Consider the following 14,254-nt stretch of genomic DNA (forward strand, 5'->3'; position numbering starts at 1 on the left):
CTACATCAGCTGAGGAGAGTACCCTTTGGAGGGAATGAACCCACTTCAACAAAGTTTGACAGGTTAAAGTCACTGTCAACACAGGATGAAGGGCAGAACCAGCTAAATCAAACTGGCATTTGATGACTGATTCAAACAGTAGAATCTTTAAAGGCAAGCACGCTTTCTATCTGATTAGTGGTGTTTTTATTTAGGCTGTACACTGGTTGACTAACAGTGGGAAGATGCCACAGTTTAATGAATTTGATATCAAAAGAGAACATTTCCAACAAGCTGTCAGGTGGGATACAGGATCCTTCAGCGTGCTTCCAATCCATCGAGTGAAAAGCCTAAAAGTGGGTGTAATTGGAAGGTCTTTGCAGCTGTAGAGGCTCTAAATGACCCAAAGACTATAGACAGCAGATCCTCCATATGCAGCATAGCATGCCCTGCATCAATAAGATCTAAGGCACATACTTGTAAATCTGGGGCGACAGCAGACTGCCATGGTGCTATATTAAGACCCTCTACAATTGATATGCTCAAAGAGAAATTGGAAGTAAAGGCGAAACCCAATTCTAAACCTACTCTTAGCCACATTCTAAGCCTAATCTTTCTAGCCCTCTAAAGGAAAAAAAAAAATCACTATACTTGCCTATTCTGAAGCCACTCTGGTCCAGTCTCCAGAGGTGCTCACTGTGTGCCATGAGGCTAAACTTCTCCAGTGGGGACGCAAACATCAATAAAATCTGACATGGAGTCTAACACTTTTACATGCTATAAAATTCCAAAAATAAAAACTTTAGCCTTTACATACACTTCCATTTGCTTTACATCCTGTCAGGTGTTTTTTGTTAATACATTTGCATGCAACACACCTCATTTGCTATATGTGCTGTCCCTTCTTATGCCCAGTACTATTTTACATGGGATTGCAGGAGGCTGTTAGTCAATTCAGGTACTTACAACTTGTTGCGTACAAAAAACAGATTTCATGGTTTATAAATGAACACACAGCTCCATGGTTTTGTGTCCTAAACATCTATACCAGTAGTTCAGTTTTAATGAGAGGGAGAGGGAGAAGGAAAGGGAAGAAAGATCAGATGAACTGAATTTATTCACCCTATATAGGTGGGGGTGCATGTTTGGGTCCAGAGGGAAAGTCGTTTACCCTCTGCATATGAATAGCTGTGAAAATGTGTAACATTAACTCAGGTCATGATAAAAACAAAAGTAAGGAGGGATAAACATGCATACCATGATCTAAATAGTTTCAGGAAATATAGTGGCAAGTTGGCTTGCTCAAGCACACAGAGCTATAAAAAGGAGCTTACCTTGTAGCTCTGGTCCAACTGTTGTGATGATAGCCCCCAAACAGCGACCCAGACACTGGTGCACCTCTGTATGTGAAGGTGGGACCATCAGTAGAAGTGTAAGCACTAAAGACAGCGTTGGTTCAACATAGCCACGATACATTGGACCACTTGAATCAACGATTAAGGCAAGTGAATGAAGAGACCACGTCTACAAAAAAAAAAAAAATGAAAATGCATCCAGTTTACAGGAATAACAAAACGTACATATTTTCTTTATTTTTTAACTGCTTTAAAGGTTTCCTTACCTGAACTTCAGGTGAAGTGCCATCCTGTGCCAAAGCCAAGAGAATACTGACACTCGTCTTAAGGTGCTGTCCTGACCCAATTCCTCCAACATAACGATGTAGACATCCAAGTGCAAGTGAATGGCCTGTTCTAGATACTACATCCCTTGCAGACTTCAATCTAGAAGTTTTTAACGTGACAAAAAAACAAAAACGATATCAAAACACTTTTATCAGTAACCTAAGCAGCAAGGTTTAAACAATAGGGGTTCAATTTTTAAACAAAATTTAAGCATAAGCTTTCTTCCATAATATTATAAAAGAGTCTAAGGCAATAGACCACAGTATTGAAAAGCATGCATTTTAGATTTTTCCATGCAAACTCACTTGTCAAAACTGTACTGTGCCATCCTAGCAATGAATGATGCTTCTCCAACCACTTGAGCCATTCTGCCCAAGGCCTCTCCAGCAGCACATCTCAGGATAGGGTTAGGATTGTCCAGGGCACCCATGACCAATGTCAATGCAGATTTTCTAACCTCTTCAGGACCTAGAGAGCTCTTGTTTTCTGCAAGACCCTGGATAACAGGGAATACAAGTATAAATGCTTCTGCTGAAATTATTATATATTTATATATTCTAAAGCACTTCATACTTCCCTCTGCTGACCAGCTTTATGGAGATGCTGATTTCATTTTCCAGCAGGACTTGGCACCTGCCCACACTGACAAAAGTATCAATACCTGGTTTAATGATCATGGTATCACTAAGCTTGATTGGCTAGCAAACTCGCCTGACCTAAACCCAATAGAGAATCTGTGGGGTATTATCAAGAGGAAGATGAGAGACACCAGACCCAACAATGCAGATGAGCTGAAGGCCGCCTTTAACCACTTTCAGACCGGACCATTTTGCTGGTAAATGACCAGAGGTCTTTTTACAATTTGGCACTGCGCTGCTTTAACTGGTAATTGCGCGGTCATACAATGTTGTACCCAAACAAAATTTGCGTCCTTTTCTTCCCACAAATAGAGCTTTCTTTTGATGGTATTTGATTGCCTCTGCGATTTTTATTTTTTGCGATATAAATGGAAAAAGACCGCAAATTTTGAAAAAAAATGATATTTTCTACTTTTTGTTATTAGAAAAATCCAATAAACTCAATTTTAGTCATACATTTAGGCCAAAATGTATTCAGCCACATGTCTTTGGTAAAAAAAAAGTCAATAACTGTATATTTATTGGTTTGCGCAAAAGTTGTCACATCTACAAACTAAGGTACGTTTTCTGGAATTTACGCAGCTTTTAGTTTACGACTGCCTATCTCATTTCTTGAGGTGCTAAAATGGCAGGGCAGTACAAAACCCCCCCAAATGACCCCATTTTGGAAAGTAGACCCCCTAAGGAAATTGATAAGTGGCATGTTGAGCCCATTGAATATTTTATTTTTTTGCCTCAAGCGATTGAATAATGACAAAAAAAAAATTATTATTTTTTTTTTCACAAAGTTGTCACTAAATGATATATTGCTCACACATGCTATGGGCGTATGTGAAATGACACGCCAAAATAAATTCTGCTGCTTCTCCTGAGTACGGGGATACCACATGTGTGGGATTTTTTGGCAGCCTAGCCGTGTACGGGGCCCCGAAAGCCAAGAACCGCCTTCAGGTTTTCTAAGGGAGTAAATATTTGACTTCACTCCTCACTACCTATTACAGTTTTGAAGGCCATAAAATGCCAAGATGGCACAAAACCCCCACAAATGACCCCATTTTAGAAAGTAGACACCCCAAGCTATTTGCTGAGAGGCATGTTGAGTCCATGGAATATTTTATATTTTGCCCCAAGTTGCGGGAAAATTACAAACTTTTTTATTTTATTTATTTTTTTCACAAAGTTGTCACTAAATGATATATTGCTCACGCATGCCATGGGCATATGTGAAATGACACCCCAAAATAAATTCTGCTGCTTCTCCTGAGTACGGGGATACCACATATGTGGGACTTTTTGGGAGCCTAGCCGCATACGGGGCCCCGAAAACCAAGCACCGCCTTCAGGCTTTTTAAGGGCGTTACAGTTTTGAAGGCCATAAAATGCCAAGATGGCACAAACCCCCCCCCAAATGACCCCATTTTGGAAAGTAGACACCCCTAAATTTAGGGGTACACTAGTGAGACTAGGTAATAAATGGCGGGTGCCCTGAAACTATAAAAAAATAACTAACCAACCAGCGTCACCTGTAACCGTTATATGGTGATCACTGGTGAAAGGGTTAACTAGGGGGCAAAGGAGGCTTTATGCGGTAGTATATGGGGGTCCCTGGCGCTATAAAAAGCTGCGGCGAACCTAAATACCTACCTGCCTAACTAGCGTCACCTGTGACACTAATACAGCGATCAGAAAAATGATCGCTTATTAGGCTGGGTTCACACTGGAGCGATGCAGGAACGCCACGAATCCGCGGCGGGTTCCCGCATCGCATGCCTCCCGGCGGCAGTTCACACTGCCCTATGCGAACTGCTGGGAGTGTCAGTGAAATGTTAATGACACCCCCAGATCAGTTCGCATATCGCAGTGCGATCTGCAAACTCGGATCGCATGGTGTGAACACCCATGCGATCCGATTCTGCTGCGGACCAAAAAAAGGGTCCCGTGCGAGTTTGCGGCGGGTGCGTCACGAATTCAGCCATACTATCTGTATGGCTGAACTCGAATCGCACAGAGATCGGATGTGATTTGCACTGCAGTGCGGTGCGAATCACATCCGTTCTCAAACCGCTGCAATGTGAACCCAGCCTTAGTGACACTGGCGACGGGGGTGATCACGGGGTTAAACCTTTATTGGGGGGGTTAGGGGGGTACCTTAGAACTAAAGGGGGCTAACCCTAACTGCCCTAACAGTTATTACAGTCACAAATGACACCCGCCGGGTGATCAAGGGGTTAAACCTTTATTAGGTAATAAATGGCGGGTGCCCTGAAACTATAAAAAAATAACTAACCAACCAGCGTCACCTGTAACAGTTATATGGTGATCACTGGTGAAAGGGTTAACTAGGGGGCAATCAGGGGGCTTTATGCGGTAGTATATGGGGGCCCCTGGCGCTATAAAAAGTTGCGGCGAACCTAAATACCTACCTGCCTAACTAGCGTCACCTGTGACACTAATACAGCGATCAGAAAAATGACCGCTTATTAGGCTGGGTTCACACTGGAGCGATGCGGGAACGCCACGAATCCGCGGCGGGTTCCCGCATCGCATGCCTCCCGGCGGCAGTTCACACTGCCCTATGCGAACTGCTGGGAGTGTCAGTGAAATGTTAATGACACCCCCAGATCAGTTCGCATATCGCAGTGCGATCTGCAAACTCGGATCGCATGGTGTGAACACCCATGCGATCCGATTCTGCTGCGGACCAAAAAAAGGGTCCCGTGCGAATTTGCGGCGGGTGCGATGCGAATTCAGCCATACTATCTGTATGGCTGAACTCGAATCGCACAGAGATCGGATGTGATTTGCACTGCAGTGCGGTGCGAATCACATCCGTTCTCATAAACCGCTGCAATGTGAACCCAGCCTTAGTGACACTGGCGACGGGGGGTGATCACGGGGTTAAACCTTTATTGGGGGGGTTAGGGGGGTACATTAGAACTAAAGGGGGCTAACCCTAACTGCCCTAACAGTTATTACAGTCACAAATGACACCAATGCAAAAAAAAAAAAATGCAATTGGTGTCACTGTGACTGGGGGGGGCAGGGGTAATTGGGGGGGTAATCGGGGGGTAAAGGGGGGGTGTGAGTGTGCCTGGCATGTTCTACTGTATGTGTGGTGTGTTGGTGCAACTCACCGATGCTCTCTCCTCGGTGCCGGAACGAAAAATACCGACACGGAGGAGAGAATACATCACTTCCTCTCCTGTGTTTACATTACAGGAGAGGAAGTGATGTCACGGAGGATTTTCATTCGTCGGGAGCGATCGCGAGGGGGTGGCCATGAATGAATGGCCGTCCCCTCGTCCGGGATCGCTCCCGAACGAACGCAGGCACCGGGGGGGGGCCCGATCGGGCCCCCCACCCGCGGGAAGGCAGGGACTTATATATACGCCCTTATGCCTGCCCGTGCCATTCTGCCGACGTATATCGTCGTGCGGCGGTCGGCAAGTGGTTAAAGCAAGCTGGGCTTCCATAACACCTCAGCAGTACTACAGGCTGATTGCCTCCATGCCATGCCACATTGATGCAGTAATTCATTCAAAAGGAGCCCTGACCAAGTATTAAGTGCATACAATACTGTATATGGACTTGGATTTTTTTGAGAATTTTTTTGAGATGCGCGCAAATATATATTATATATAAATATATTTATTTTTTCTTCTTTTAATAGCAGAGCCTTCCTCTAAATATAAACCAACTTCCTCTGATTGGCTGAGGGGAAAAGACAGGTTAAGGAAGTCACAAATCCTGCCTCAGCTAATCAGAGGAAGCCTTGTAGCCTTTCATAGAATACAAAGCTTCAGGCTTTGTAGTCTAACATACAGATACAGTTTATATAGCACTCCCAGCCACTGCAGCTATTAGTGAAGTAAATAGTTTGTTTGGAGCAGCTTGGGCCAAAAAAACTATTTAAAGTTAAACGAAACCTGGAGATCACCTTTAAACGCAAGTCCACTTCTGTAATGTAAAAGAAAAAAAAACAATCCCCTGTGGGTGTTCAACGTACATGGCTGTTTTGAAAATGTGGGCAGAATTTCTTAAAGAGGGATTCCACCAAAAAAAAAAAATATTAAAAGCCAGCAGCTATAAATACTACAGCTGCTGACTTTTAATAAATGGACACTCACCTGTCCCGGGTTCCAGCGATGCCGGCAGCCGAGGCCGATGGATCGCTCGGCTCTCGGCTGCTGCAGTCACCATTCTAGGTGAGGGAATCAGGAAGTGAAGCGAATCGGCTTCACTTCCCGGTTCCCTACTGCGCATGCGCGAGCCGCGCAATAGGAAATCTCCGCGCTGTCACTGGGACCTGTGTGTGTCCCAGCAGACAGCGCGGCAGGGCAGGAAATGGCGTAGACTCCCACGGGAGTCTATGCCCGGAAGTGGGTGAAAATACCTGTCTTTGACAGGTATCTCCACCCCCCTCCCCCCTGAAAGGTGTCAATTGTGACACCGGAGGGGGGGAGGGATCCGATCAGCGGAGGTTCCACTTTAGGGTGAAATCCCGCTTTAATGGCGAACAAAACACAATGTGCTTTTGCTGCATTTGTCTTGTGACAAAATGCACAAAAATCTTGGCAAAATGCACGCTGAAAAACCATGTGATTCTTTATCCTCGAAAAGGTTCTGAAGGTTCCTTGGTGCATTTGTCATGCACAGGTGAATGGCCTGACCAATGCGTAACCAGCATAATTGCGCAAAAAACAATCAAGAAAAAAGACGAGCTGTAAGACCCCCCCTTTCACACCGAGCTGCCTTGGGCATCAGCGTTAAAGCGGCGCTATTTTTAGCGCCGTTTTACCGCCATTTTTTTAAACGGCACTATTTGACTGCTAGCAGGGGGGTTTAACCCCACGCTAGCAGCCGAAAAGGGCTTAAATCTGCCCGCAAAATGCCACTGGAGCGGTGTTTTGCCAGCGGTATCGCTGCCCCACTGATTTCAATGGGGAGCAGCCATGGAGGAGAGGTGAATTCCCCACGCCTAAGAAGCTGCTGGCAGGACTTTTTCTGACGCCCTGCCAGCGCACCGCTCCAGTGGGAAAGCCCTCGGGCTTTCACACAGGAGTACACGGAGCAGCTGTTTTGGGGCGGTTTGCAAGCGCTATTTTTAACACTATATCGCCTGAAAAACGTTCCAGTGTGAAAAGTGGTCTAACACACACATTACTGCTCCGCAAAGTATCTCAGCAAAAATGACATTTCTGTTGCAGAGGGTGCTAAAATCCTGACTTGTATGTTAGTGCAGAGTTCTTCACACATGCAGGTAATTACATTTCTGAAGGCATTTTGTACACCAGCTGTGTACGGAATGCCTCCAGAAGCCATATTGCATTGACTAAAGAAAATGACAATTTAAAAAAGGAAAAAGTCATTTTTAATAACACAGCACAACAGAATGGCTTGTGTAGCAATTGTATATGCTATATTTTTTTCCTCACGAAAATTGAGTTAGTTACCTTTAAAGCGGGGTAGGCAGCCCATCGATCGTGGTCCACCTATAGACTGCCTGCAGGTGACAGGTGGACCGCGAACAAGATCCTGCGCCACTGACCCCCCGCCTTCTAAGTTACTGCTATAGGGGAAAAGGGGGGGGGGGTGATGTGAAGGGGACAGAGTACATTGTAATGGGCAGGATAACCTCCATAGAAGTGAACTCTAACACCCTTCACATCACCCCCCACAAACCCTGCAGTTAAAGCCTAATGCATTCCTGGTCCCTGCATTCTGAGGGCAATGCACTCCTGGTCGATGCATTCTGAACATAAAAAAAGTTGTGCTTACTGTCTTTTTCTTTGGGGGGGGGGGGGGGGGGGGGGGGGGTGATCTTTGACTTTATTTGTGTATTTCAAATAGATCTCCATCTCTCGAAGGTTGCCTACCCTTGCTTTAAAGTAAATGTAAAGTCTCTTTTTTTTTTCTCTATTAAAATAACAAACATATCATACTTACCTGCTCTGTGCAGTGGTTTTGCACAGGGCAGCCCAGATCCTCCTTTTCTCCGGTCCATGGATGGAACTCCTAGCCACTCCCTTCTGTTGAGTGCCCCCACAGCAAGCAGCTTGCTATAGGGACACACGAGCCGAGCCGCAGCTCCATGTATTCATTCAGACACGGAGCCACAGCTTGACCCCCCCCCCCCTCTCTTCTCATTGACCGAGCTTGATTGACAGCAGTTGAAGCCAATGGCATCGCAGCTGTGTCTCAGCCATTTAGGAAGGAGAGTCCCAGATGATGAGGCATTCGTAAACATCCCTGGATCGAGAGGGGGTTCAGATAAGAGTTGGGGGGTGGGGGGCTGCTGCACACAAGGCTTTTTATCTTAATGCATTAAGATAAAAAACCTTCTGCCTTCATAACAGGGGTCTCAAACTGGCAACCCTCCAGCTGTTGCAAAACTACAAGACCCATCATGCCTCTGCCTGTGGGAGTCATGCTTGGATCTGTCAGTCTTGCAATGCCTCATGGGATTTGTAGTTTTGCAACAGCTGGAGGGCCGCAAGTTTGAGACCCCTGCTTTATAACCACTTGAAGATAACTGGGATGAACAGTGCTAACACCATTGGATCACTGACTGGCAGATTTAGGAAGAGGAGTTTTTATTCATGGGATGTAACTTTTTTGTTCCTGGTTTAGAGTTGACTGGCTTTGACATGCTGGGGAGGAGCCTTATGCTGCGTACACACGAGCGGAATGTCTGACAGAAAAAGTCAGACGGGAGCTTTTCATCATATATTCCGATCGTGTGTATGCCCCATCGGACTTTTTACATCAAAAATTCTGACGGACCTAGAAATAGAACATGTTCTAAATATTTCCAACGGAAACAATTCCTATAGGGAAAACCGGCTTGTCTGTATGCTGTTCCGACGGACCAAAAACAATGCATGGTCTGAAGTACGAGACAGAAGCTATTGGCTGCTGGCTATTGAACTTATTTTCTAGTCCTATCATACGTGTTGTACGTCACCATGTTCTTGACGGTCGGACTTTGGTGTGATCGTGTGTACTCAAGACAGTTTCAGCAGAATTCCGTCGGTAAAACCGGTCGTGTGTACAGGGCATTATACATCTTTCAATTCAATTTTTATTTTTTTTAATCCATAAGCAGTGAATGCTTTTTGTGCTGTGATCAAAGTCTTGTTAGGATACTAGAATCTTAAAATCCTGACATTTGCATTTGTACATACTACAAAATAACACATCTTTTGCCTGCTCAATTCATAATACTACTGAAGAAAAATATTTTTCACTGAAGGCTTTATAAACTTTACAATACAGCCTAAAATGTAACATTTTGTGCCATAACTATGGCATTTTCCGATACCATGAGCACTATGCAATTTTCAGAAGTTTTATGGCAAATTTACACTTGACATGAATGCATTGGCAAAGGCGGTAAAATAAAGTAAAACTGCTATTCCCACAGGACTGGCAATTACTCTGCATTTTCATATTGTAGTATATGTACCTTGAGTGCACTAAGCACAGCTGTGAAAATATTGAGCTGCACAGACTGTTGGCGAACTCCTTTAGCCTGTTTTACACACTCAGCAAAATGATCCAACATTTGTAATCTAGAGGAGAAAAAAGCCAAATATCCAGTTATAATGAGACTCGTGCTTCAGAAAAGCCACACTTTATCTTCATACTTACAAGGACCTGTTTAATACTTATGTCAGCAGCATTTATAGGGCTTATAAAATGCTGCAGCTGCAAAACATCAAATTAAATGCAAAACCCAATATCCACATACGAATAAGAAATAAATCTCAGTCACAGGTTTAATACACACATCAGGTGGTTGCTAAAATAAGAGTCACCAGTCATGCAATAAAATTTAAATGTTGTGCAAGACATTTAGGTGGCATAATTGAGTTCAAATAGACCCTCCATTCCATATGTAGCTGTCAAATGATTTATTTAATTTAAAGCTAGACAAATACATTTCCCCACGTTATCCATCTAAAGATGCTGTGTACGGAATAATATACTGGTTGATGTGCCCTGTGCCCCCCACCTTCAGTGTGCTCCTAACTCTGTCTATTTCCCACACTCTTCTCTTTCCCACTCTGCTGTGATTTATTTTCTTGTAAAACACTGCTGAGAATGTATTCTGGATGGTAACTGCCACTACAAGAAGTTTACAAGCCTCTAATGATGTCACAGGGAGTAAAAAAAAAAAAAAAAAAAAAAAAAAAAGTTTCTGGCTACAGTACTAAACGTCCAAGTAGCACTCAGCTGGATATATACATTACCCATGTTTTATGCCTTCAAAAATGATGTAGGTATAGAAAAATACTGACAGTGCCTTCAGTGGTCTCTTAACTTCCTGTCTAGAAGTCTAGTCTGATGGCCAACAAAACGCAATCTATGCTCCACATGATATCACTAGTAGTAATTAAAGCAGTTTCTGGCTATAGTGCTAAAATTCCAAGTAGTGCTCTTAGCTGGATATATATAGTATCTCACAAAAGTGAGTACACCCCTTTTCTTTTCATGTGACAACACTGAAGAAATGACACTTTGCTACAACATAAAGTAGTGGGTGTACAGCTTGTATAACAGTGTAAATCTGCTATCCCCTCAAAATAACGCAACACAGCCATTAATGCCTACAACACAACTGAGTACACCCCTAAGTGAAAATGTCTAAATTGGGCCCAAAGTGTAAATATTTTTTTTGGCCACCATTATTTTCCAGCACCGCCTTAACCCTCTTGGGCATGGAGTTCACCAGAGCTTCACAGGTTGCCACTGGAGTCCTCTTCCATTCCTTCATGAAGACATCACACAGCTGGTGGATGTTAGAGACCATGCACTCCTCCACCTTCCATTTGAAGATGCCCCCAGATGCTCAAAAGGGTTTAGGTCTGGAGACATGCTTGGCCAGTCCATCACCTATACCCTCAGCTTCTCTAGCAAGGCAGTGCTCATCTTGGAGGTGTGTTTGGGGTGGTTATTTTGGAATACTGCCCTGCGACCCAAAGGGAGGGAATCATGCTCTGCTTTAGTATGTCCCAGTACATGCTGGCATTCATGGTTCCCTCAATCAACTGTAGGTTCCCAGTGCCGACAGCACTCATGTAGCCCCAGACCATGACACTCCCACCACCATGCTTGACTGTAGGGAACACACACACTTGTCTTTGTACACCTCACCTGGTTGCCGCCTCACATGCTTGATGCCATCTGAACCAAATAAGTCCATCTTGGTCTCATCAGACCAAGGTGGTTCCAGTAATCCATGTCCTTAGTCTGCTTGTCTTCAGAAAACTGTTGTCGGGCTTTCTTGTGCATCATCTTTAGAAGAGGCTTCCTTCTAGGGGAACAGCCAAGCAGACCAATTTGATGCAGCGTGCAGTGTATGGTCTGAGCACTGATAGGCTGACCCCCCCCCCCCCACCCCTTCAACTTCTGCAGAAACCGCTGTATGGTCTTATCCACCATGCTGCAGCTCAGTTTCAGGGTTGGCAATCTTCTTATAGCCTAAGCCATCTTTATGTAGAGCAACAATTCTTTTTTTCAGATCCTCAGAGTTCTTTGCCATGAGGTGCCATGTTGAACTTCCAAATTTAACACACCTGCTCCCCATTCACATCTGAAACCTTGTAACACTAATGAGTTACATAACACTGGGGAGGGGGGATAATTTTTACCAATGTGGACATTTTCACTTAGGGGTATACTCACTTTTGTTGCCAGCGATTTAGACATTAATGGCTGTGTGTGGAGTTATTTTGAGGGGATAGCAAATTTACACTTTTATACAAGCTGTACTACACTCACTACTTTACATTGTAGCAAACTGTAATTTCTTCAGCGCTCTCACATGAAATGATCGATACTGTACATTACCCATGCATTATCCCTTCATAAAAACAATACAGGTATAGAAAAATATTGAGCTGCCCAGTGCCCACTGCTTTCAGTGATCTCCTAACTTTCTGTTTAGAAGTCTAGCCTGCTGGCCTACAGAACGCAGTCTATCTTTCACATGAGCTCACATGGAGTAATAAAAGCAGTTTTTGGCTATAGTGCTAAAACTCCAAGTAGTGTTGCCAGCCCTTGCTGGAATACAGAACACCCCATTTTCTTACAGTTTAGAGAGGGAGGTTTTCCCTAGTCCAGCAGGGAAGAACTCAAGCAAGGGTCACCACACTGTTTGAGATTTCAGTGCAGCAGAGGCAGTATAGTCAGTTCACTACAGAAAGGTAGGAGCTCACGGAATTTCTGACAGGATCAACATTTTTCTGTTCCTGAAGCATTTTTAAACAGACCATCCAGGCAAAATGTTTTTGCGTTTTACAGATGTAATGAATGTATTGTTTGCACTGACATATATTTTAAACTTAAAACAGCTCTTACTTATCATGTAATTTATCAAACAGTGAAAAGTAGCACTGACCGGTGTTTAAATGACACATGAGGAAACACCACTCCAAAGAGAGCCACCGAGGCATCAATGACTGAAACCCCCAGAGGAAGAGGACCAGGCACAGCTTCACCAGCTGGTATGCGCAAGTAGATGGACGATGGGTCATGCTCCAGAGCTCCACTTCCAGAGGCACTGTTGGGTTGCAGCTAAACAGCATTTAAAGCTCAAGTTAAACAATTGTTTCAGATATTGTATTTGCTACTAAAGATAGATCACAGAACTGTAGAAAAGTACTACTAATATTAACAGCCTTGCCTGATCCTCAATGGATTTGTGGTCTGTCTCTTGCAGCCAAGAGCCAAGCAAAACACTGTCATCATAGTGACACAGAGAACGAAGTAGCGAAGTAGTCGTGTTAGAAGAGTTGTCAGTTAGGGTGAATTCAGCAACCAACTCACGGAGAAGCACACTGAAGTTACCTTTATAAAAAGATGAACATGAATCATTCACAGGAAAACAAAACAAGTTTATATCAACTTGCACTAAAATACAATGGCTGAGTGAAGTCCAGACCTGACCCTTACCAAGCTTTTGCACTCTCAGAATGAGTGAAGTCCAGACTTCACTGAACTCTTTGCAAGTCTAGGGCTGCAAATCACCTTCCTCTACAACAGGGGCCTCCAAACTTTTTAAATAAAGGGCCAGTTTACGGTCCTTCAAACTTTAGGAGGGCAAGTGGGAGTAGAACATGTCTCGATTTTGGTGGTAAGTGGGAGCAACAAAATTAAATTTTGCCTGTGGTCAGATGGAGGGGGAATAGTTCCCAATTGTTGGTACCAGTGGAAGGAATAGTGCCCCATCATTGGCAATAGTAGGAGGTATAGTGCCCCATCACTGGTGTCAGTGCCAGGAACGGTGCCCCATCACTGGTGTCAGTGCCAGGAACGGTGCCCCATCACTGGTGTCAGTGCCAGGAACGGTGCCCCATCACTGGTGTCAGTGCCAGGAACGGTGCCCCATCACTGGTGTCAGTGCCAGGAACGGTGCCCCATCACTGGTGTCAGTGCCAGGAACGGTGCCCCATCACTGGTGTCAGTGCCAGGAACGGTGCCCCATCACTGGTGTCAGTGCCAGGAACGGTGCCCCATCACTGGTGTCAGTGCCAGGAACGGTGCCCCATCACTGGTGTCAGTGCCAGGAACGGTGCCCCATTAGTGGTGTCAGTGCCAGGAACGTTGCCCCATCAGTGGTGTCAGTGCCAGGAACGTTGCCCCATCAGTGGTGTCAGTGCCAGGAACGTTGCCCCATCAGTGGTGTCAGTGCCAGGAACGTTGCCCCATCAGTGGTGTCAGTGCCAGGAATAGTGCTCCATCACTGGTGCCAGTTGCAGGAATAGTGCTCCATCACTGGTGTCCGTTGCAGGAATAGTGCCCCATTGTTGGTATTCGTAGCAGAAATAGTGCCGCATTGTGGGTATTCGTAGGAGGAATAGTGCTCCATCTTTGATGTCAGTGGGTGGATTAGTGTTCCAACATTTATACTAGTGGAAGGAAGTATGGTCCATCACTGGTGCCAATGGAGAA

At 44.7% G+C, this 14,254-nt stretch overlaps 1 protein-coding gene across 3 annotated transcripts in view; it reads right to left on the reverse strand.

The window, feature by feature from the left end:
* The window catches only part of HEATR5B (HEAT repeat containing 5B), a 139,137-nt gene that overhangs the window by 68,348 nt on the left and 56,535 nt on the right, over positions 1 to 14,254 (reverse strand). For all 3 annotated transcript variants that reach the window (XM_077486447.1, XM_077486445.1, XM_077486446.1), the window contains exons 15-20: positions 12,987 to 13,150; positions 12,702 to 12,877; positions 9,765 to 9,870; positions 1,967 to 2,157; positions 1,601 to 1,760; positions 1,314 to 1,503 (exon numbers count right to left, since the gene is read on the reverse strand). In XM_077486447.1, coding sequence (XP_077342573.1) covers positions 1,314 to 1,503; positions 1,601 to 1,760; positions 1,967 to 2,157; positions 9,765 to 9,870; positions 12,702 to 12,877; positions 12,987 to 13,150 — 987 coding nt within the window. The remainder of the gene's footprint in view (positions 1 to 1,313; positions 1,504 to 1,600; positions 1,761 to 1,966; positions 2,158 to 9,764; positions 9,871 to 12,701; positions 12,878 to 12,986; positions 13,151 to 14,254) is intronic.

Source organism: Lithobates pipiens, unplaced genomic scaffold, assembly GCF_037356315.1.
Source record: "Lithobates pipiens isolate NorthernLeopardFrog02 unplaced genomic scaffold, aLitPip1_a1.2 Scaffold_18, whole genome shotgun sequence".
Classification (NCBI taxonomy): domain Eukaryota; kingdom Metazoa; phylum Chordata; class Amphibia; order Anura; family Ranidae; genus Lithobates; species Lithobates pipiens.